Here is a 23944-nt window from a genome sequence, read left to right as displayed (position 1 = left end):
CGCTTGTTCATCAAGTATTTATGCAGTGCTTACTGTGTGCCAGGCCCCGTGCCACCCGTTCAGTGCCCGTTACTCCGCCGGCTGCTTCTCCCTGGCTTTCCCCTCACGCCTGTCTTCCCTGAGGCCTCCTCTTTCTCCACTCCTTCGGCCAGCCAGGGAGCCCCCGTCCCCAGCACTTGCTCCATGGACCGGGCCTTCCCCCGCAGGCCAGCTCACCCCCTCCTGTAGCTTCAGGTACCCTCTCCACACCCGCATGCCTCATTCTGTCTCCCAACACCCCACAGCTTGCCCGAGCTTTAGACTAAAAAATCTGGCTGCCTTCTGAGTGTCACCCTGACCTGCCGGGAGTGGTGACTTCCTTCCCAAACAGCCGCGGCCTTCTCCCGCTGACCATCTCTCGGGAACACACCCCGACTCCTGCTCCAATAAGGAGGCATCACGTCCTCTTGTCACCCACACGGCTCTCACACTGGACCCCCTTGGCCCTTCCGCTGCCTTGGCCATATCCCAGTCCCCAAGGCCCGTGCTCCCTGCCTCCAGGCTCTCCCCGGGAATCCAGCTGCTCACGTGGCCAGGCACCTGCTCCTGAACGAGGCGCACAGAACCCTCCTGATCTTCCCGGCTCAGGTCGCCAGCTTTACCACCTCGGGTCTCAGCTACACCACTTACTAGCTCTGTGGCCTCATGAAGTTCTTTAACTTCTTTGAGCTTCTGTTCTCTCACCTTTAAAAAGGATTAAGGGAGACAACAGCAGTCGAAGCTTTAGTTCGCTGCCTGGCATATGGGGAGGGCTCTGGCCTCCCCTCACTTGCACGGAGCCACCCTGACCCCATCCTTGCCGTCTGCTCTAATCCACCAAATCGGGAAGCCTCTCCCTTCTGTGCCTAAGTAAGGCCTACTCCTTCAAGACAAACGCCACTCTGTGTTGTTACCGCCTGGCTCCAGCTCTGCTCACTTAGGCTAGGCACTCCTTGCAGGGAGGGCATGGGTCTGGCTCCCCTCTGCAAGGTTTCCCTCAGCTCCCAGCCCAGGCCCAGCTATAGCCCAGGTATCTCTCGTGAACGAGACCTTTGGGCCCTGTCCCTGCAGACAAATGTCCACTCCCCCTGCTTCTTAGGTCCAAGGAAGACCTTGTGTGACCTTTGCTGCCATGTGGAAGCTGTAACCTGAGGGTTGTGGACCCAGGGTCCAGTTCCTGGGATGGCACCTGAGGGGACTTAACCATCCTGCCTCTATAGTAACAAACAGGACTCTCCCCGCACTGTTCCTGCCTGGCCCTGGCACCAGGCCCTTGACCCCAGGAGCTGCTGGCCCTGTCTGTTACCATGAAAAAGGGTGCTGGGGCCGGTCCCCGCACATTTGACAGGGACTTCCCTTCATGGAGGGGAATCAGGCCTCCAAGTACTCAGCTGGTTATAGGGACCTTCACAGTTTACGCATCGCCGACAGATCACAAAGTATTTCCCTGCCTTTTGTTGCGCTTGATTCTCCTGCAGCCCTCAGAAGTAGGACAGGCTGTGGTTATCATGCCCACTTTACAGCTGAATTAAGGGAGTTCCCTAGGGTCACACATGGAGATCCAGGGCGAGGGAGCTCCCCTGTGCAGTCACCCGGAGGCCTTCTGGCGTCACAAATACCGAACCTGGGGCCTGGGGAATGGTTGGACCCTGTGAGCACTGCAGATTCCGCGGTCCTGTCGTCTCCAGATCTCGCACCCTCCCTGAGCCATCCCCAGAACCTGTGAGGCACCTGCAGGCTGAGCTGCAGCCCGTGGCATAGGGCATGGCCCCTGGAACAGGAGCTGGGGCTGGGGGGCCGCTGGTGCGGGCGCCGCCCAGGCCTACGCTCTGTTCCACAGGCGTTTTCCTCACTAAAGCGACGTGACGTGCTGCCACAAGAGCCTCTTGGGAATTTGAACCTGAAGCCCAGGGTGGGCGTAGGAGGAACGGAGACAAACTCAGGGAGAGCGGAAATCAAGTCAGGAGCAGACCGGTGTCACTGGGGCAGCAAGCAGAGGTTGATCTCCAAGTGGGGCTCAGAGCCACTTCTGGGTCCTGAAAGGAGCTGGTGGCCCACACGTTCTGCCACGCCTGGACAGGGTGCCGAGGAGACCTCCCTTGCTCCGCTCGTCCCCTTGGCCTGAATGTGCACGCCGCCATCCCATCACCGTCGAGGACAACCAGATCCACCACATCCACGTGCTCACCCGGAGCACAGTCTCCTTGCATGTCCTCTGACACCTGAGCTGAGACTACAGGGCCTGAGCAGAGATGCCAGCATCTGGCTGCGGGAGAGGGCCCGCTGGCCCCTGCAGATGGGACGCAGAGCCAAGCGCAGAGCAGACTCCAGGGTGGGCCTGAGGGCTGCTGTCCCCTACCCTGCTGGCTGGCAGGGCCTGTCCCCCCCACTCGCCCCACCCCTCCACTGGGTCTACAGCAGGGCACACTGGCGGTGCAGGGTCATGATTTATTTTCCTTTGGCCTGAGCACACTGGCACCTCTCAGGAGAAGCACTGACTCCTGGGGCCGTCCAGTCTCCCACACCCACCCTGTGAAATGGTAAGGCAAATTCTTCTTTCAGTTTGGTGGAGAAATGACTCTTCTGAGAGGTCCAGAGACTTGTCACACAGCAGGTTAGGTCCTGGGAGAGCAGAGGCCAGAAGCCTGGACCATTTACACTGCCACCCCCTCCCAGGCCGGGCCTACCCTGTAGAAGCAGATCAGCGGTTGTTGACTTTTTGGTTCCAGGACCTCTGATTGTAAATACTAGAGGACCTCAGAGAGCTTTTGTTTGTGTAGGTTTTATCCATCAAAATTTACCATATTAGGTGTTAAGAAAAGGTTTTAAATATTTAAATATTAAAATAATTTAAAAACCTATTACATGTTAAATAACATTTTTTTTAATGAAAATTGTTTTCTAAAACAAAAGCATTTCGTGAGAAGAGTGGCATTGTTTTACATTTTCACAAATCTCTTTAATTGGGGGCTTGATAGAAGACTGCTGGATTCTCTTGTCTGCCTCTACATTTGATCTGTTGCAATATCACACTTCATGGAGCTTTTGGAAAACTCCACTGTATATTCATGAGAAAGCAAGAGTGGAAAAGGCAAATAACTTCTTAGTGTCATGAAAATAGTTTTGACCTTGTGGACCCTCTGAAAGGGTCTCAGGGACACTCACAGTCCCTGGACCATGCCTGGGGGAATCACTGTGATGATGGTTCTTCCCAGTCTCTCTGCAGCCCCTCCACAGCCAGCCCAGCTCCCAGCGACTGCCTTTGCCCCCGCATCCAGCCTCTGTGTCTGCAGGAGGCAGCCTAATCCGGTGGGAAGCCTGTGCAGCAGGCCTGGTTAGTTCCTGCCACGGCACTTATAGGCCACGTGACCTTGGGCTTTGGGGAAGCCACTTACTATTCCCCAGCTTGTTTCATCATTCCTGTGTGGACATGGGTACTTCCTCCTAGGCAGGTGTCATCAAGTTCAATGAGAGAGTGATCAGTGTTTGTCCCTTGGCACGCTTCCCTCCCCCCCGCAATGGGCAGAGTGGGGAGAGGGGCAGGGTGGACAGCATTGGGCCCAGGCCCACCCATAGGCTCCTCACTTCTCTGGATGAGGCTGTGGTGGATGGGGCTTGAGCACAGCCTCAGAGGAGGCCCCTGTTCAGACCTCATAGCAGCCCTGCATTGGGCATTTGGAGAGTATGCATCTGGCCCTCTGGGCTTGAAGCACTGAACAGGCAAGGGGTAGGTCCTGGCCTCTGGCTCTCGCCAGTCCGGTTGTGGGGAAGCTCAAAGGTCACTCACTTTTTATCCGGGTTGAGTGGGCTCTACAGGGCATCCGCCACTGGGTTGTAAGCTCACCCGAAGTCCCACGGCAGGGCTGGGCTGGTGTGTCTGCTTGAGGGAGACCTGGCCTGGTGGTGGCCTACGGCAAGCCCTCCCTTTAGCCCTTTCTGTGTGCTTAACCTCCTTGGTTGGTTTTGGTAAGTGCTTTGTTTTGAAATCTTGCCCACCTGGGACATTTGGGTGCCCCTAAGGAGTGGGGTTGCTCCCTCTTTTATTGACTTTCTCCTCATTGGCTTCAGCCAGCTGGGTCTGCAGAAGCCCCAACTCTACCTTCCTGATTCCCATCACCTCCGGCGCCATGACCCCAGCCCCACTCCCCACCCCTGCCCACCTCAGAACAGTGCCTGTGACCTGGGGGACCCCGCTTCACCCACACTCGGCCTGGCTCAGCCTGGCCCTTGTGCACTTGCCACCTGTGTCGGCCTAACTCAGGCCTTGATTTCTCCGTGTATTTAAGGCCCTTTCTCATGTTTTATTTTATCTGATTTGGCTTTTTGTGGCTTTCCTTCCTTTTGTACTAATGCTTCTCTCTGATCTTATTTGCATTCAAATTACCTCGCCAGGTGGTTCACCAATCAGAGGTAAGAATGCTGTCCGTGCATCTCGCCACGCCACGCCACGCCACGCCACTGCCGTCACCACCACTCCATCCCGTCCAGTCCGTCACCTCCCCCATCCCCATCCTGACCTCTCCAGCCTCCTCATCTCCAGCTCCGGTCCCCTTGGCACCACCGGCCACCACACACCTTCACTCTCGGTCATTCCCTCCTGTGGACTCATCCATTGCAAGTCTGGACTGTAGAAATACTCAGCTGAGCCCTGCCGTGGGGATAGCAAGCCCTACCTCCCGGGCCTTCTAGGCCAATCCCACAGAAGGGAGCCTGTCAGCCCCCACAGGGAAGCCAAGTGCTGAGCCCCAAGCCTGGCCACAGATGGAGAGTCTTCCCAGGAGGTGGGGCAGCATGACCAGGCCTCACCTTTCCTCCTAAGAAGCTCCTTTTTTCTTGGGGCCCTCAGTGATTGCTTGACTTCCCTTAACATCCTGGCCCTAGAGCAGGGTGAGGACCATCCTGTAAATCCACATAGCCCAGCACATGCGAGGAAGAGCACCCAGGGAAGACTTTAGTGTAGGTGCTGCAGTGACACGGGGACCTGCCAGGCCTGGCTGCTTTCATGCCCCAGAGCCCTGTGGCCTGGCTTGGGCTTCAGAAATCACATTCTGGATTCAAAGATCCGGGTGCAAGTTTGACTCACCTGGGTGGCCTTCAGAGAGGCGATCCATCTCTCAGAAGTCTGCTTCCTTCTCTTTAAATCGGGGCCAGGGCCCACCTCACGACTCATGAGGTTTAGAGGAGGGGACGGGGGTCTGGGCAGTGTCTGGCTCGGAGCAGGCCCACTGGCAAATGGTTGCTTCTGGACTGATTGTATTCGCATCATTTCTTCACACCGCTCTCAGCATCCTTGGGCACATCTAGATCCTCAGTCCAGGGCCAGGGTGGTCTCAGGACAGAAGCCGGGGCTGAGAGGAGCCACTGCCTCCCTGTGGGGCATCTGGTCTACTACCCTCCGAGGCCAAGACTCGCCCTCCAGACCCCCCCACCCATCCTGTCAGCCTGCACTAGCTCTTGATGCCCCTGTCACTGGGTCTTGGTGTTGGTTCCAGATGGGGTTTCTGTGTGCATCCAGGCTCAGGGGCTGTGTTGGGTCCCTGACCAGGCCTAGCTCTCCCTACAGGGGAACCTCCTCCCCCAGCAGGGATCTCACCCAGCCACTACTTCTTGTCCCTGCCTGTGGCACCAGCCACCAGTTCTCCCCTCCCTCCCCAGCTGAGCTGACCTAGTGCAGCACCCCCCACCCCCAGCTGGGAATCTGACCCCACCTGCTTGAAGGAACATTTTCTGTAACAGCGTCCATCCATCCCATACACATGACCTGTTGGGTGCCCATCAGGGCTGTTCTTGCAGGAGATGGGTATTTGGCATTGCTCCCCACACGGGAAGGTTGAAGGCAGGACCATGGGGCAGGCCAGCCCTTTGTCCTGCATCAGGGTTAAGCCTTGGCAGGCGCTTCTCCCACCTTCAGCCCCCAGCCCCCAGCCCCCTGTGTGTTCAGGGCCCCTCCTGCTGCCCTGGGTCTGGGTATGGAAGAGGGATGTCAGGCAGTGAAGGGGCTGCAGCTGGGACCCATGGCGGTCCTCCCCTGGGGCCCGGGCCATGAGACTGTGACCTGGAACTCTTCCTGTGGCTCTTATCTAGGCCACTCAGGTGGGGTTCGGCAGGTTCTGTCTGTGTCCTTTGTGGGTGTGGTGACCGTCAGCCAGCCTGAGGCCTGGGAAGGGGCTGTTCTGTGCAGGTGGCAGTTTTCTGTCAGGCCGTGTGCTGTGGGGTTATTAAGTGTCCATCGGACTGTCCTGTGTGGGTTTGATTGTCTGTCGGCTTGTTCCAGGGAGGGGGTGTTGCCTGTGGCTCGGGGTGTTACTGTCACAGATGGGCTTGCCTGGGGTGCTCTCAAGAACGGTGTTTTCAAGTGTTTATTGCCAGGGCTGGGGGGTGGCCAAGTTGAGTGGTTTCACCGCCCCACCCCCCCACCTCCTGCTGCCTTGGACTCCCCTACCTGGACCTGCCAGAACTGGTCCTCTGTGAGGGTCCTTTTCAGCTGCCTCCCCCCCAATCCTGGCTCCTGTCTGTCCGTCTGCGGCTGGAGCAGCCCCTCCGGGCACTGGCCCGAGTGGGAGCTACAGCCTCCATTAGCCTCCTGAATTATGCAGCAGCCGCGGTGGGTCGAAGCACTTTAGCGGGACCAGGCTGAGGAGAGGAGCCGGAATGGGTGGGGCCAGCGGGGTGGGGGCTGGGTGGGAGGAGAGGATGGGTGCTGTGAGCAGAGGCTGCCGGGCACCAGGCCCCCCAGAGCAAGCCCCTTCCTTCCTGTGGAGTTCTGGTGGGCGGCAGACTCCCAGGCGCTTGCCCGATGAGGGCCACTGCATGCTTGCAGCTAACTCCCAGGCCAGCAGGGATCCAGGCTGCTCCCACCCACGCCTGGCTCCACGTGGCCTGGCAGGGCCGGTAGGTCTGGGAGCACTCATGGGCATGTTCACTGGCAAATGGGCTCCAGGATTGGAGTCCAGGACTGGACACTCCATGGAGCTGGGGGATGGGATGGAGCCCCCGGCCCAGCCGGCAAGCTCTGCTAGGCTGCGGGGTTAAGACAAGCAGGATTGTGCTGCAGAGTACAACGCTTGCTTCCGGCCACGAGGCCAGGGGGCTCATCAGGGAGAGCTTCCTGGAGGCAACACTGGTGCCCAGGTGTGGTCCCGATACCGTCAGCATCTGGTCAACACAAACCCAAATGCCGTCGAGACCCCTCCCCACGATCCAGGCCTGACTGTCGCTGTGTCCCCACAGGTGCCTTACAGATTGAGAGCAGCGAGGAATCGGACCAAGGCAAGTACGAGTGTGTGGCGACCAACTCTGCAGGCACTCGCTACTCGGCCCCCGCCAACCTGTATGTGCGAGGTAAGGACATGGGCAGTGCCCAGCCCTGTCTCCACGGAGCTGAACTGGCCCTGCTGGGCACGCTGTCTGGAGCCCTTGGTGTGGGCAGTGGAGGCCGCCCTCGGCCCAGGTTCTCCTTTTCCTGCCTCTTTCTGCCACAGCAAGAACAACCGCAACTGCTCCCACTGGGCAGGCTCCTGATGTCCGCTGCCACTTTGCCTTCCTTCCCTGCAGGCCCTTTGGGACGCAGCCACTCTTGGGAGCATTTGTATCTCTTGTAGGTCCTGCCACGTGGGCCCAGAGCCCCACGGGAGTCTAGAGCCTTCCAAGCCGACTTTTCGCTGTGTATGTGAGTGTGTGCGCGCGCACAAGCAGGCACACTCATTTCCGTGTAAACGCAGCATATGTCCCTGGTAGTCCTCGAGTCTGTCCTGCCCGCCCCAGCAAGGAGGACTCCAGGCCAGGTGAGCCTGCCCTGTGGCCAGGTCTGCCCAGGGCCTTCCTAGAGGAGTAGCTAGCTGTGCTTTGTCACCATCCAGGACCCTGGTAGAGAAGGTCAGTCTGAGGCAGCTGTGAGCCCCTATAGGTGAGCACCTACTGTGTTTCAGGTGCTCCTTGCTGAGACTTAGTAGATCGTGCATCTTCACAAGTCCAGGGATCCAACAGAGAGGGCCTGGGGACTGATTTGGATTGTCCTGTGTCTGCTAGGCTCACAGTCCAAGGGTGACCAAAGCTGGCCACCTGCTCCTTCCTGAGAACATGCTGGGTCTGGTGTGCACAGTGCCCGGGAGGGGCCCTAGGAGCCCCTCCTACCCCCACATCCCCTCACTTAGCCCTCCTGCACAGATGGGCATCATTACAAGTGAAACTGTCTCCACTCGGGGGATTTGAAAAGGAAAGTGGACACGGCTTCCTTGCAGCGATGACTTCATCATGCTAAGTGCTGAGTGTAGCTTCTCCAGGGGGTTGTCTGCCTGTCCGCCCGGGCAGTGTCAGCGGCCTGTCCCACTCTTTAGGGCCACATGGTCAGACAAGGCAGAGAGAATTAGGCCATCAAGCATGTAGTTACTGAGGAGCTGCTCCGTGTCGGGGCACAGGTTCCCAAGAGGCCAAGGCTGCCAGGCCATCGGGTGACGGGCAAATTGTGTCTCAGAGACCATGGATGACACTTCACTGGAGTTGGGGGTGTGGGGTGGGAAGTCCCCACTGGCCCCCTTGTCAGGTGTCCTGCCTGCCAAGTGCTTGTCTCAGTGGCCCCAGGGCCTGTCTTAAGGAACAGCACCAGAGCAGAGAGGCTGGGAGCCTGAGAGCCACCCAGATGGCCGAGATGAGGGGAGCTGTGAAGTGCACAGCCTTCCCCCACACTGCTCCAGGCATAGCTTCTGACGGGCTCACGGGGCTCTGACGAGTCCCCCTCCTAGGGAGGAGCTGCTGGAACAGCCCTACTCAAAGACCTGCCTCCTTCCACCTGGACCGTTCCAAATGCTATGCGGTCCTGACCGAACACTTCTTCCAAGAGATCATAGGGCCAAAGAGTGGAGGTTCCAAGAAAGCCTTTTTCCATATGCGGCTACACCAGGGAGAGGAGTGGCCCAGCAGAGCCGCTGAGAAACCCAAGTAAGCCGCATGGGCATGGTCTAATGGGCACATTTCCTGGGCCAGAGCTGCAGGAGAAGGCCCAGACACAGGTGATGGACTCTGCATTATAATCTCGGCTGGGTAGTATTCTCTGAAGTCACCATCACACTGGCCTCAGCCCTGAGGCGAGGCGAGGGGTCTCTCTGGAGATGAGCTCAGCCGCCGCAGCTCGGGTGCTAACCAGGGAGCTCTTACCTCCAGCCCCACGTGGTGGGCTCAGGCAGGGTCCCGACATGGCCCATTCCCCTTTCCCACCAGGCCTTCCTAAATCACCTTTCTGACCCACACCCACAGGCCTTTTGGGCAGTGAGTGTGGGGGTTTCTTTAATTCTAGCCCCACTTGCCAGGGACCCTAAGGCAGGCTGTCCCAGTGCAGCTTTGTCTTTCCCTCTCTCACGCACATGTTCCTGATGTCCACGGGCCAGTCCTATCTCTGTGCCCAAGACTCGCCTGATAGCCAGGCCCCACCTGCACCTGTACCTGCCCTGTTTTGTCAAGAGCCATTTGCCCTGTAGCCCCAGGACAGACCCTGCTAAGGAGACTTGGCGACACCTAGAAGGTCAGTTCCTAGGACTTCTGTCTCTGGTGTGGCAAAAGCTTTTAATCTCAGGCCTGGCAAAGCCCACACGTTCCGCCACCAGCGGTACTGAGGGCCCATCAGCCCCAGCTCCTCTGAGACAGCCTCTCCCGAGCTGGCCACCAGCTCTATCCTGAAGCCTGCCTGTGAGCGGGCCACCCGTGGAGACATCCCCCAGCGCCACAGAGCGGCTGTGAGATCCCCTTCCAGAGCAGGCGCCTGTTCCCCTCTAGGCCACTGGGCTCCAGCTGCCAGGAGCCTCAACATCCGGGCCCCTGTGGCCTCCAGCCCAGGTTTCTCAGCCTCAGCACCTTTGACACTCGGGGCTGGATGACTCTCAGCTGGCCCCCTAGATGCCAGCAGCATCCCTAGTCACAAGAACCCACAACATCTCCAGACCTTGCCCGGTGTCACCTGGGGGGCTCCCTCCCCACCCCCCACAGTGGGAACCACTGCTCTAGATGGACAGCCTCCCACCAGTGTTCATCTCCCTCCATCCCCCTCTTCTCCCACTGTGTCCACTGGGCTCAAGGCCACGTCTCCTCCTTGGATTTGTCTTCAGTGTCTCACATCCTTCCTCTGTCCCCTGGACTCTGAGGGCCCCGCTGTCTCTCTGAGCCCCTGCACCCGCTGTATGTAACGGGACAGCGCGTGGGAGGCCCCCGGCACAGTGGCGGGCACACGGGAAGCGCTTAGTGGCCAGTGACCACTGTTGCCATCAGGATAGCTGTTGGGGGATGCATCATCCGCTCACATCTGCCTTGGCTCAGTTGCCCGCAGCTCCACCCACAGTCCAGCAGGCCCAGGCAGGCTGGGTAGACCGGCCTCTCTGTGTCACCATCTGTCTCCCTCTCTGAGTGACTCACCCTCTCCTTCCCTCCACAGCGTCTCTTTCCTCTAGCTTTCAGGACGCAAAGCCGCCGGGGGCCAGGGCGTGGCCGTGCCCTACCTGCCCCCAACCGTCCCCCTTCTCTGCAGGGAACTGGCCGCTGGCCACAGCTGTCTCTAAACGGGGCGGTGTCTCCGCAGCCTTTCTCCCCATAGGTGCCCAGACCAGCTCCTCACAGTGGGGCAGTGCAGTGTGGGGCTTCCTCAAGGTGGTGGGAATCTAGTGGCCCATGTGCCTTGGTGGGTTTGTGGGCTGCTGGGTGGGGGGGCCGACCCCAAAGCCCAGCTCACTGGGTCTGTCGAGCCGTGGGGTGTGCGTGAGGCATGGGGGCCCGCCTGTGCTCCCCTTCCATCCCGCGCTATCCCGCCCTCGGCATCCTGGCACCTGCCAGTGGGACCCAGCCCTGTCCACCATGTCCTCCATGAGTCCTGAGTCTTTCGTGAGCGGCGTGGTCCGTGCGCACCTGCGGGCACGTGTGTGTGCGTGGGGCACAAGAGTCTCGTCTCGTGTCCGTGCTGTGTGGGCAGATGGAGGTTGGCCTGTTTTTACTCTCTCTGTGTTTCTCCTTGTCTTTTTTTTATTCCCTCCTCATCCTCATCGCACTCTGCCATCAACCCAAACTCTCATCTCTCAGATCAGCGAGAAGGTTGGTCCTTTTCACTTCTTATCCATCTACAGTTCGCCCGTCGATGGGATGCTCCCGTCAGTAGGGACCAGCGGGCTCGGTCGGCTCCCTCGGGCTCACTCCAGCCAGGCCTGCCCGCCAGTCGGGCTCTGCTCTGTGGTGTTTGGGCCGGCAGGCCGGCAGGACTAGGGGTGGGTGGGCAGGCCCCCTGCCCTGCATGCTTCTGCTGCTTGGGTCCCCTGATGTGCCACGTGTCTGCATGTCCCCTTAGCTGGGCCCCCCTGCCGGGGCGGTCAGGCAGGCATGGTGCATGCCAGGACACTGTGCCCCGCCCTTATGCCTGGGCCAGGCCAGCTGTCTGTTCCAGGTGGGGCTCAGGAGTGGTCGGGGGAGCTGTGAGAGCTGTAGTGCGTCACGTGTGCCTGTGAGGCCTTCCTTCCACAACCTCGTCCCCTAAACTCCACCTTTGCCCCGGCTCAGCTGCAGCCACTGGGAAGACCAAGGGAAAAGGCTAATCTAGAATGAGCTCACACCTCAAGGTCCTACAGCACAGGACAAAAGTCCCGCAGGTCTGCCCCGACCTTGAGGTCCCCACCAAGCTCAGTGGGGCGGTCAGCCCCAATCTGCCTCACGAAGCTTGGGGTCCATGGCACAGGTGGCCGGCGTCATCTTAGGCATGGAGGAAATCTCCTATACTCTTGTCTATTCCCTCCCTGACCAGAGCCACATGAAGATCTTCCCACCCGCCCCAGGCCCCCCAAGCCCGCTCCCGTTTCCTCAGGCCTGTGCTGGATGCTGAGCGTTCACATTCAGGGAGCTCACACCAGACTGGACAGTTGACAGCCACTTAGGCCCACACGGGAGCCCAGAGGAGGCCCCAGCCTGGCCACAGGTTGGGAAGGGCTCCCCGGAGACCCTGCTCTAGCCCGCTCCAGAGCATTCTCCCGTGGGACTCGGCTCTCAGCCCCACCCTCGGGGCCAGACCACTACCCCTAGTCTTGGGGCTGGCAGCAGGGGCTAATGGTCATTGTTGTGTCATGTGGTCTGAGTGGTCAGAGGAGACTCACCTGTCTACTGGGCTTTGGGCTCAGCCCCAGGCAGCAGACTTGGGCCACCTGCTCCCCTCTGCATCATATCTTCCGTAGCTTGGGTTTCCTCCAGGAGGGAGAAGGGAGCCAGTCGGGAGGAGGGCTGCAGCCTCAGCTCAGATATCAGCCCTGAGCATCCATCCATATGCACTCCTGAGCTCTGGGGCATTTCGGTTACACCATTTCGCTGACCGGGCGGATCTGCCAGGGCGTTCAGAAAGCAGTCATCAGCAGAGACAGCCCAGCCCTCAGCCACCTCCCCGTCTCCCCCCTCCCCCCACCGCCCTGGTCCCTGGTCCCTTCCCCTTCTCCCCCTCTGTGGTCCCACCGAAAATAAAGCACGTACACAAATATTTAACGGGAAGGCAGAAATGAGTTTCTAAATATTCCAGGGGGATTTGCCGGGCTGGTAATTTGTTTGGCGCTGATAATTACATCTTACATTTTTCCAGCTTTACTTAAAACTGTGTGCCGAGTGCGCCGGCATTTAATTACTGCTCTGCGGCAGCCACAAGGTTATTTATTAAAGAGTTATTTTATCTTGATACAGTGGATCCTGCCCCTTATCCCCTCCTTAATGTTGTGTTATTTTCATCAGAGAAATTCCTGCAAGTGAATGCAGATTGCGGGGCCACCCTCCCCCTGCGATTAGGCTGTCACTCCACTGAATGCCGATGCCTTCGGGCGCCACACCGCCCTATTATACGGGCTTGTCAGCGCAAATAATTAGACTTAAAAGTTACAGTTGAAATATAATCCAGAAATGGCAGAGCCCTGTTTTGGAAATTGTCTATAAAATGTCAGCACCAAGGATGCACAGGGAACAGTAATAGACTGGCGTTGTTGGAGCCCAAAATTAGACCCTGAGTGCGTTTTTCCTGGCTCTGGTTTTTTCTTCCCTGCTGCTGCTTCTGTCAGTAGACCGGGTCCAGGGCGAGCCCTGCCCCTACTGGAGGCCTTGTGTCTGGGACAGCGGGAGGAGTGGCGGCAGGACTGCCGTGGGGAGGCACCAGTCACACCTGGCCGTCAGGATGCGGGTGGCTGTCCAGGCAGGTCCAGGACGCAGGGCCCCACTGGCACTCGGGATCCTGGGAGGTTGTGCCTTACCTCTCTTGCCCCCAACCTCCTTCCATAGACATACCCTAACCTCGCTCACACTGCAGGGAGGATGAGCCTGAGCTGCGGGAGATCGTGCCCTGGAATGCCTTGCGTGTGCCCGGAACCTGGTGTTCTAGTGAACACCATCCCCAGCAGTCTCCCAGCTGGAAGGCCCTTGCCTGGTGCTAGGGATGATTCTACGGGTCACTTCTGACCTCTCAAACTCATCCTGTGCCCCTGGAGTTCTCTCTTCCACCTGCATGTAGGAGGGGAAACATAAACCTAAAAACAAAACCATTCCCAACCTTTGTTCTGAAAGGTCTCTGTTTCCTGGCCATAGAACAGAAGACTTTGCCCTCCTGGGACCATTTGGGGGACAGTCCTGTCAGCTTTCTGTGCTGCTTAGGTTGGGACCTGAGGTTTATTGGCCAAGGATCTACCTCCTTTCCCTGGGGCTCTTTGTTTTATTGTCCAGGGACTAATCTGCCACTAGCCAAGGTTAAACTTGGAGCCATGACTTCTCCTGGCACAGGCTCTCCAAGCCCCATCCTTCTGCCAACTGGAGAATATCTTCCACCACCTTGGCTATTCAGAAGCTTCTCCGTAGAGCCTCCTAGGTGTCTTTTTTCTACCTATCAGCCAGACCTCAAAAGGGTGTGAGCTTTTCATCACAACGACGACCTCCTGATAATACGTAAACTTGGGCATGTCACTTAAAAGTTTCAGTCTTAAGTCTGTCCCCTTTTCTGCAGTCTGGAAGTGATGGGATCTATAGCAAGGAAACCTTCCTCACCTTGAGTAGAAGCTCAAGAGTGGTTTCCCTTCCCGAGCTTGTTCTGATGCCTGTGAACAGAGAGCAGATGGGCCACCCCTGGCTGAGAATAAAGACCTCATCAGTTAAGGCTGTGCCCTTGTGCCTTCCTGTTCCAACCAGGGCTGTGCTGGACCCCTCCCTTCGTCGGCAGGCCTGGGCCTGGTCAGCAGACGGACCTGCCTGCCTGGGCCTCTCCTCCCACGGCCCGCCCCCCAGGCCCAACTCCAGAGCTCTGGGAGGGCCCGCAGCACCAGGCTGGGTGATGCTAATGTCCATGCCTCCTGGTCTCACTCTTGTGCCATTTGAAGGAGTGCTCAGAGGGTGCTCTTTGTCGTGGGTCCCTCCCACCAGCCATGCCCAGGATCCACCTATTGTCTGCCTTGCAGAAGTCTCTGCTGATGACATGCTGTCATCATTCCGTGGGGACTCCCAGCTTTGGGACAAGTGATAGAAACCTACTTAATCAGCTTAAGCAGAACAAGGAGATTCTTGTCTTATCAAACTAAAATATGTAGAAGTAGATTTGGTGTCAGGGAGGGTTGGATCCAGATATTTAAACAGTTTGATCAGGCTTTTGTGTTTGTCTCTTAACTTCGCTCTCTACAGTTGACTTTGTTCTCCAGCGTGTTTTCCCATGTATTATGAAAGTTAGTCTTCAGCTCCTTTTAAGTTGGCCTTTCTTTCTGCAGTACAGAGAGAAAGTTGTTGTTCTAATGGTTTTTGCAAAAGTCTAAAGGCTGTATCTTGTTAGCCAGATCTGGGTCACATGCCACATAGCAGGGACAGAGGGGAGAGGTGGTTCCCCTAAAGAAAATGAGGAGGCCAGTTCTATAAGGTAGAACACTAGAGGTCCATGAGACACACTGAGACCCCAGTGGGCCTGGGGGCACAGAGGGGACTCAGCCCATGATGTCAGTTACACATGGCTTGCTTGGGGGTTCTGTCCGGAGGCCTTGGACTGAGGCAGTGTGGACAGTTGAGGCAGGGGCGTAGTGAGGTGGGGTCCAGTCGTGTGGCCTGAGGAATCACTGAGGGAACCATGCAGGGGTTTTTAACAGAGAGGTGATGTGAACAGACTTGTGCTAGCTGTTGGTGGAGGGCCGGTTCTGGAAGACAGCTGCTAATACAGTGGTGCCAGGAGAGATGGAGGTGGCTGAGGCTCTGGTGGGGGCAGTAGCCTCTGGGTTTGAAAAGAAATTAGTGGGTTTGAAAGATACCTTGGGCCATCCGTTAACAGGACCTGGTGATTCGTTGGATGTCTAGTCTCTGGGCCACAGCCTGACCCCTGTGCAGTGAGGTTAGAGTCGGACCTGGCGGTTTCTGTAGTTATTTCCGGCTCTGATTTTGTGGTCTGAGGCTTATCTGAGCAGCAGAGTCTGGAACCTAGAGTGGAGGTGCCCCTGATGTGACAGCACGGGTCCTCTGCATGCCGGGCTCCCCAGCACGGGTCCTCGGAGACCCACACACACTCTCAGTGGTGCCTTTTGGTCACGTAGCCTCGCTGCCTGACTTCTCCGGCCCTGTCTGTAGGGGTGCCTGTGAAGGACACACCTCAGCCTCGGCCCACCAGCTGCATGACCCGTCAGCACGCCAAGCATGCCTGCCCACGGCTAGGTCTGGCCTGACTGCCCTCCCTCTGCATGTTCCAAATGTTTGTGCCAAGCTTGCAACTTTGGGGGGTTCCAGGCTGCACGTTGGCCTGGGAAGCTCCGAACAGCTTCTGGTCTGGGAAGCCCAAGGCTGGAGGTCATGGCCAGGCACAGCCACCCTCCCCCTTGAGACCCTTGTTCATTGACGCAGAAAGCCGTTTGTTCGGCGCCCTCATCATGTTACTGCCATCGTCATGCCCATCCTGCCCGCGGACCACGTCCCTGGCCCGCCCTGATCCCTTGCCCCTGCCCAGCCCCTTCTGAAGGGGGGGCCCTTCCCCTTGGGTTCCCAGGCTATGCCTGGAGCATGGCGGAGATCATCTCTTCCCTCGGGTCACAGCCGGGAGGTGGAGGCAGCGACTGCAGAGAAGGTGGCCACATCACTCCTGGCTTGCCCCTCTGCCCTGCCCCAGCCATGCTCTGAGGTCCTCCACCCTTCAGTGCCTGGACTTCTCCCACTGGTGCCCCAGTTAGCCCCTCTGGAGACCCACGGTGGATGGGGGGGGGCAGGAGCAGGTGGGGCCAGGCACTGGAAGGCAACCTGGAATGTGGCCCCGACGAGGCCCGCAGTGTGAACCTGAGGCCTGAACCTTGCACTGAGTCCCTGTGTGGCCCTGGGCGGACAGCAGGACTTTCCTGGGCCTCAGTTTCCTAGGCTGTAAAACGGGAGCTTGGTTGTGGAATCTCTTGTGTTCCAGTCTCTGAGCGTGGGGGCTACTCCTAGCCCAAAAGCAGGATGGGAGGTGGTAAGCTGGGGCCCAGGGACTCTGCCCCACCTGTCTCTGAGGTGGGTTCGGCTCTGACAAGAGGGGCTTCCTGGATGAGGGGCCCCTGCCCTTCCATCCTCTCGAGTGTCTTGCCTGGCCTGTGAGTGTCTCTCTCCCTCCTCCCGCAGTGCGCCGTGTGGCTCCTCGTTTCTCCATCCCTCCCAGCAGCCAAGAGGTGATGCCAGGTGGCAGCGTGAACCTGACTTGTGTTGCGGTGGGCGCGCCCATGCCCTACGTGAAGTGGATGATGGGGGCCGAGGAGCTCACCAAGGAGGATGAGATGCCGGTCGGCCGCAACGTGCTGGAGCTCAGCAATGTTGTGCGCTCTGCCAACTACACCTGCGTGGCCATTTCCTCTCTAGGCATGATCGAGGCCACAGCCCAGGTCACAGTGAAAGGTGAGTGCCACACGCGTGCCTGCCGTGGCCTGTGGCCTGTGGCCTGCCCCGTTGTGGAGGGCAACAAAAGGTCCCAGCACCCGTAGCAGGTGAGCGTGGTTGTTGTGGGGTGGATGAGATCGAGGGGTCAGTGCCCTCTTCTGGGTGCCCCCTGGTGTCCTGCTGTCCCTCAGTGGTGGAGAGGGGCTTCTGTCATTCTTGGTGTTCATAATAATAGCCAACAGGTACTGAGGTCCTGGGGCCAGATGCCGTGGTGGGAAGCACAGATCACTTTGTTCAGTCTTATCTACCCTGGGAGGTAGACATTCTTGTCCCTCTTGTACAGATGAGGAAACGGAGGTGCAAGGTCATGTGGGAGTAAATGACAGAGCAGGGACTTGAACCCTTGGGGGTCTGATGCCACGGCACGGCCCCCTAGCCACTACACATGGCACCAGACCCTCAGGTTTACCAGCCTCCTGGCAAGGATGTGGCGAAAGAGTGGCCACGGGGATGTGGGCTCTCCGCCTGAATCCTGGGATAGGCACCTCCCATTCTGCAACTGGGATGATCTTTTGAAGATGTAAAGCAGGATCTCACCACTCTGTTTTGAGAAACGGCTCTCTAGTGACTTCCTGTTGCTTTTAGGGTAAAGACCGGGATCCTCACTCCCTCGCCTGGCCCTACTGGCCCGGCTCAGTTCCACCGGGCCCTCACCGCGCCCTCACCATGCTGGTCCTCTCACTGTCCAGGTCTCAGCTCTGTGAGGCCTTCGTGGATTTGCCCCAGCTCAGCATCCTGCTCGCCACTCTCTTTGCCTGCCCCAGAGTCATGATTATGGACTCGGCGCTTTCCACTCACCCTAGAATGTAAACAAGAGCAGGCATATGACCCAACTGTGTGACCTGTGTCCTCAACCCCAGCGCAGTGCCCAGCACTTAGTAGGCACTTGGTACTTACTTGTTTAGTGGTTGGCTGTGGGTCTGAGACTTCTCCACCCTCAATTTGAGCCAAGCCACAGGTGTGTAGGACCAGCAGCCCCATCACTCTAAAATCCAGGCTGTTCTCTCAGGCACGTCTCTCCCCGACACCAACCCCAGTTGTACGTGAGTGGCCACAGGTGAGTGTAGGCAAGCCCCAGAGGCAGACCTCCACCTTCCAGCCTGTGCGCCTTCCATCTGCACGAGACCCGGTCAGGCCGCACCATCTCTGGGTCTATTGTTAGGAGGGAATCCAGTGAGTTCTGAAAGTGGTGCAGGTAGACACTAGATGACCGAAGGCCCCTCGGGGCACTGACAAGTGTCACCATCCCCCCACTAGGTGGTGCCCTTAGAGGTCACCTAGAGCTTTCCGGGCCATTCTTCAAGGTGGGCTGTGGAAGTCAACCACACTCTGGTTGGATAACACCAAGGGCAGGGTTGGCTCCTGGGGTCATGACCTCAGGCAGCTCTGAGCCTCCCACTTTGTTCCCAGCTCTGCCGAAACCTCCCATTGACCTCGTGGTAACAGAGACAACTGCCACCAGCGTCACCCTGACCTGGGACTCTGGGAACTCTGAGCCTGTGTCCTACTACGGCATCCAGTACCGTGCGGCAGGTGCGGAGGGGCCCTTCCAGGAGGTGGATGGCGTGGCCACCACCCGGTACAGCATTGGCGGCCTCAGCCCTTTCTCGGAGTACGCCTTCCGCGTGCTGGCGGTGAACAGCATCGGCCGAGGAGCGCCCAGCGAGGCGGTGCGGGCCCGCACAGGGGAGCAGGCGCCCTCCAGCCCCCCGCGCCGCGTGCAGGCACGCATGCTGAGCGCCAGCACCATGCTGGTGCAGTGGGAGCCGCCCGAGGAGCCCAACGGCCTGGTGCGAGGCTACCGCGTCTACTACACCCCCGACTCCCGCCGCCCCCTGAGCGCCTGGCACAAGCACAACACAGATGCGGGGCTTCTCACCACCGTGGGCAGCCTGCTGCCTGGTATCACCTACAGCCTGCGCGTGCTGGCCTTCACTGCCGTGGGCGACGGCCCTCCCAGCCCCACCATCCAGGTCAAGACGCAGCAGGGAGGTAGGTGCGGGCAGCACGCCGGCTGGGCGGCGGCAGCGGAGCCGGGGTGGGCAAGACCATGGCGGGGCCCCTGCCCTGAGGCCGTGGGCTTGGGGGCCGCGGGAGGAGAGGGGTCTGTATTCCACATGTGTGTGGTCGCTTGGGATACAGGACAGGGGTGCAGGGACGTCTCCCCCTGCCTCCTTTCTCTGGGCACCCCAGCCCTCAAGGGCAACTGGGGAGGCTCACGGCGCCTGGCGTGGGGGTGTTGCAGTGCCTGCCCAACCGGCGGACTTCCAGGCGGAGGCGGAGTCGGACACCAGGATCCAGCTCTCATGGCTGCTGCCCCCGCAGGAGCGGATCGTCAAGTATGAGCTGGTGTACTGGGCAGCAGAGGATGAAGGCCAGCAGGTAAGTGCTCAGCGGGACAAGAGAAGGAGGAGGGCCCCTCTGTCTGTGGTGGGCTCACCCCAGCAGGCTTTCTGGATTTTGGAGTTGTATGGACACAGGCCCCAGGCTTCTCCCTTGGGGCCCTGGGGCTCACATGGCCAGTATGATCTGTAGTCCTTGTCACCCCTGTGCTAGGGGCAGAGTCCCCAGGTCTGTCCTTGGGTCTCTTAGGCTCTGTGGCTCACATGGCACTGGCAGAGCCCTCAAATTCCCCACTGGAGGCCGTTGTCTCAGGCGTTCATGGCTGTGTAGGCAGCGAGGTGTCCGTGGCCTGGGCTGCGCCACGTCCCCTGTGTGGTCCAGGTGGCTGTGTGACATGGAGGCAGCCCTGGAGCCACAGTGGGTCCAGAGGGGTCAGCTGCAGCCCATGTTGGGGAACAGCCTCTGAGTGACCTTTGGGGTCAGAGCAGTCAGTGAGTGCTCCCTGCTCTTCCAGCACAAGGTGACCTTCGACCCCACCTCCTCCTACACCCTAGAGGACCTGAAGCCTGACACACTGTACCACTTCCAGCTGGCCGCCCGTTCCGAGATGGGGGTGGGCGTCTCCACCCCCACCATTGAGGCCCGCACGGCACAGTCCAGTAAGTGTCTCCTGAGGCTCCTGCCTGCTTACAGTTGGGCTGGAACTCAGACACACACACCCTTCCCCCTTGGCTAGGGGGGTGGTCAGGTCTGCTGGGCCCTGGCCTGGACTCTGGTCTGGGCTCCGGCTCCGGACCCTGAGAGAGGGGCAGGTAAGTTCCCACCAGTCCGCGTCCAGGCAGCTGCTGTGCCCACACTGCTCCCCACCCGACTTCTGCTCCTCCCTCCCCCCAGCCCCTCCCCCAGCCAGGTAAGTTCTGTGTCTGTGACTCATCCCCCTCCCCCGTCTGTGCTGGTCACACTAGCTGACTAGGCCTCTCTCAGCGGTGGGACGGCCATGCTTGCCGTGTCTCACACATGTCCCCGCTTTGGCAGCTGTCCTCGCCTCTCCAAATCCCCACATCTCATCTCCCCTATCACCTATATTCCCTGCCTCATGACCCCCCCCCCCCACGAGAAGAGTATGTGAGCTGTGTCATCTCACACTGAGCCAGCCGCACGTAGGGACACGTCTGTGAGAAGGTCTACGTGCCTGCCTTAGGAGCACACGGCCTTCCGCATGTGAGGCTGCCTGCCAGCCCGTTTGCGTGACTGCCTTGTGGGCTTTGTGTGTAAAGTGTGTTCCTGTGTATGTTCCCGTGTATGGAGAACGCGCGCCTCCAGGCCGTGGGCGACCCCATCCGACCACCTGGCGGTGCCGCACCTGTAGCAGTGAGTGTCTGGTGTGCCGTAGTGATTGAGTGGCCGCAAGGCTCTGTGTCCTCACCGTGGGGGCCACGGCATGGGGCAGTGACAGCCTTAAACACAGCAGTGTCTGTGAGGTGGTCCATGTGACATGGGACTGGGTGTGACTGTGCCAGTGATGAGGGGAGGCCATGCGTGACCTTGTGCGCATGGGTTCATCCTACAAGCACCTGCTGCGCTCCTGCGGGGCCCATGCATGGTGCAGGCCTGGCAGCATGACCCGGACATGGCCTCTGCCTGCAGGGATCCTTGTCTGGTGGGGCAGAGAGATATTAAACCTGCAATTACCCAAATGAGTTTTTAATTACATTTGGGTAAAGTGCTGTGGAGGGGACAAACAGTGGAGAGATGACGGGGTGGGAGCTTCATTTGGTCTGAGGGGCCCGGGCGGGGGACTTCCTTGGGGGGGACACAGGCCCCGGGCAGGAGGTCAGCAGGTGCAAAGGCCCTAAAGCGGGAAGGCACTTAGTTGTGGACAGGGGCGAGCAGGGGGCCAGTGTGGCTGAAGCAGCCGGCTGCAGGTTGAGGGAACAGGTGGGAGGGCTGGCTGGCTGCTGGGCGAGAACACGCAGGACAGCCCAGCAGCATGCCAGCCGCCGGCGAGGAGGCCGGGCGGTAGTCGAAGCAAGAAGTGGCAGCTCAGCTCAGGCGGTGGCGGTAGATTAGAGAGCCGTCTGGGGTGACAGCTCCCTGGGACCTGGTGGCGGACTGGTTTTGGGATGCTGAGGGAAAGGGGGGCGTCGTGCAAATTCTGTGCTTCTGGTGTGTAGACCTGGGAAGAGGGTTGGAAGTGGGACCGAAGCAGGCACCCCAGCCAGGGAGGCCCTATGCCATGCGAGTGGCCATGCTGGGTTAGAGCTGGGGGACCCTGAAGAGGATGACCAAAGACAGCAGGAAATCCCGGAGAGAGCGTCTTGGAGATTGGAAGAAGAGAGTTTGAAGGAGCAGACGAGATGCTGCTGCCGAGCCGTCAGGGCCAGAGGAACACAGGAGTAAACGCTGCGTCATCTGCTGCGTCGGGTACCTGGGGGTGGGGCCTGGGGCGAGGGTTGTGAGGACTAGCTGGAGGGAGGGGCTGCTGCAGCTGGAGGAAGGGTGCTGTGGGCCTGAGGATGGGTTTTGTCTCTTTAGATAGGGAAAATCTGAGCATGTTTAAATGTTACTAGGAATGAGCCCGTACGGAGAAGTTGAAAATTCAGGAAAGAGAAGGATTTGGGGGACTCAGGGACAAAATGTGGATGGGAGAGCTCCACCTTAGATGGCAGGGCACACCTCCCTCCTCGTGGGAAGCAAGGGTGGCTCAGTGAGATTGCAGTTGTTCGGTGGGTTTGGTAGCGAGAGATGGAGGGAGCTGCTGGTGGGAGGCTTCGGTTTTCTCTGCAAAGTGGGAGACAGTTGTGTGCTGAGAGCTGGAGGTTAGCGGAGCATGGAGGAGGTTGAAAGCGTTCTGTGTGCAGCGGCGGAGGGAGCTGTGCAGAGACCAGAGGCCACGAGCTGCAGGCAAGGCCCCGATGAGGCCGCTGGGGATGTACTCATAGGATGCCAGCCTTCCAGGGCAGGTGACATTTTTCTACCTGCCCCAGCACCGCCTTGAAGAGGGCAGAGGATTGGCTCCATCCAGGGCTTGGCACAGGCTGGGCAGGAGTGTGGGAAGAGAAGGAGTTGGGGGAGTTGGGGGTATGTGTCGAGTGCTGAGGTACAGGACCTCAGGGTCAAAGCCCAATATCGAGGGCGGTAAGGATGGTAGGTCCGTGGGTGGAGGCCCCCAGGGGGGTGAAGAGCCAGCACAGTGCTGGGGACCTTGAGCAGCTGCGCTGGGACAAGGTGAGGGTCTGCAAGGGGATGTCGGAGGCCCCGGTTTGGGGAGTAGGGCCATTCTGAGTCATGGCAGTATCTAGGGCATGGCCACAGCAGTGCAGGGGAGAAAGCCCTGGAGATGAGGGGCTCCAGGGCCGGGGAGGGAGACTGCTGAAGGCATTCTGGTAAGGGGTGGGGGCAGAACTCGAGATGGCGAGGAAGCCGTGTAATAGCACCAGGTTCCTCAGTGAGGATAAGGCCTAGAAACGTCGCTGGGAACAAGGGGGGCACAGTGCTAACCCAAGGAACTCGTTGAGTGAGAGCACCTCCAGGGGTGCATTTTCTCCAAATTAGCCATGGCAATTGGCCTCTTTCCCATCTGGCCTCTGGTCTCTGTGGCTGCTTGTGGCACAAGGTCACAGCAGCCTTGTGCCAGAAGAGGGGCTGTTAGTCCTGACGAGAGCTATGGGCACAGCAGCGGGAGGTTCTCCATACGTGGTTGTGTGTGTGAGCAGGGGCGAGGGGTCGGGGAGTCATGACCCACGCCTGTGTGTATGTGGCAGGGTGTGTGTTTTATGCAATACAGTTCTTATGTGTGGGAGAGACCTTGTGTGTGTGTGAGGTGCTGTTAGAGCCCCATATGTGTGAAAGACACCATATGTATGTGTGGGAGACCCCGTGCGCGTGCGCATGCATGTGTAGAGCCTGTGGGCCAGAGGGAGCCGGGCTGGCTGGTGGCAGTGGTGACAGCCTGCCCTAGGAGGGGCCCTGGGACAGCCATTCTGCACTCAGGAAGTAGCCCGCCTGGGTGAGTTTCCCATCCTCTGTGATTAGTCACTGTGCCTGCGACCCCCGCCCTCCATCTGCCTGCTTCCCCCCATTTGTCTTCCCCAGCCCCCTCTGCCCCTCCCCAGAAGGTGACCTGTGTGAGCACGGGCTCCACCACAGTCCGGGTAAGTTGGGTCCCGCCGCCGGCCGCCAGCCGCAACGGTATCATCACCCAGTACTCAGTGGCCTACGAGGCAGTGGACGGCGAGGACCGAGGGCGGCATGTGGTGGAGAGCATCAGTCGCGAGCACTCCAGCTGGGACCTGGTGGGCCTGGAGAAGTGGACGGAGTACCGGGTGTGGGTGCGGGCGCACACGGATGTGGGCCCCGGCCCGGAGAGCAGCCCGGTGCTAGTGCGCACAGACGAGGACGGTAGGCAGTGGTGCCAAGGGGAGGGGCGGGGGAGGAGAGGCACCCCTCCCAGACACCGTGCACCTCGCACCCCCAGGGCCTTTGCCTCACGCAAGCCAGGAAGGCAAGTCCTTCCTGGTGCAGGCTTAGTAGCCCGCACGGGGGAAATGTAGCTGATGGGATAGCCTGTGCCCAAATTGAAGCCTGTGGGGCTAGCTCCAAGGCAGCTGGGGCCTCGCAAGGCTAAGACAGAAGCAGCAGCCCCCACCTGAGATCTGGGAGGAGGAGATTGGGAAGA

General features: G+C 59.2%; 1 protein-coding gene across 8 annotated transcripts in view; it reads left to right on the top strand.

Moving 5' to 3' along the window:
• Nucleotides 1-23944, top strand: part of PTPRF (protein tyrosine phosphatase receptor type F) — a 72378-nt gene that overhangs the window by 24085 nt on the left and 24349 nt on the right. For 3 of the 8 annotated variants that reach the window (XM_028123453.2, XM_028123452.2, XM_088022467.1), the window contains exons 5-10: nt 7249-7359; nt 16612-16881; nt 18334-18915; nt 19169-19305; nt 19781-19925; nt 23362-23667. In XM_028123453.2, the coding sequence (XP_027979254.1) occupies nt 7249-7359; nt 16612-16881; nt 18334-18915; nt 19169-19305; nt 19781-19925; nt 23362-23667 (1551 nt within the window). Of the gene's footprint in view, nt 1-4410; nt 4429-7248; nt 7360-11076; nt 11089-16611; nt 16882-18333; nt 18916-19168; nt 19306-19780; nt 19926-23361; nt 23668-23944 lie in introns of all 8 variants that reach the window. The other 5 variants (XM_028123456.2, XM_028123454.2, XM_088022468.1 and 2 more) reach the window with 4 other exon arrangements.

This window comes from Eumetopias jubatus, unplaced genomic scaffold (assembly GCF_037043125.1).
Source record: "Eumetopias jubatus isolate StellerSeaLion01/CBP00866 unplaced genomic scaffold, mEumJub1_p1.0 scaffold_4, whole genome shotgun sequence".
Lineage (NCBI taxonomy): Eukaryota > Metazoa > Chordata > Mammalia > Carnivora > Otariidae > Eumetopias > Eumetopias jubatus.
This window is presented reverse-complemented; position numbering and strand designations above follow the sequence as displayed.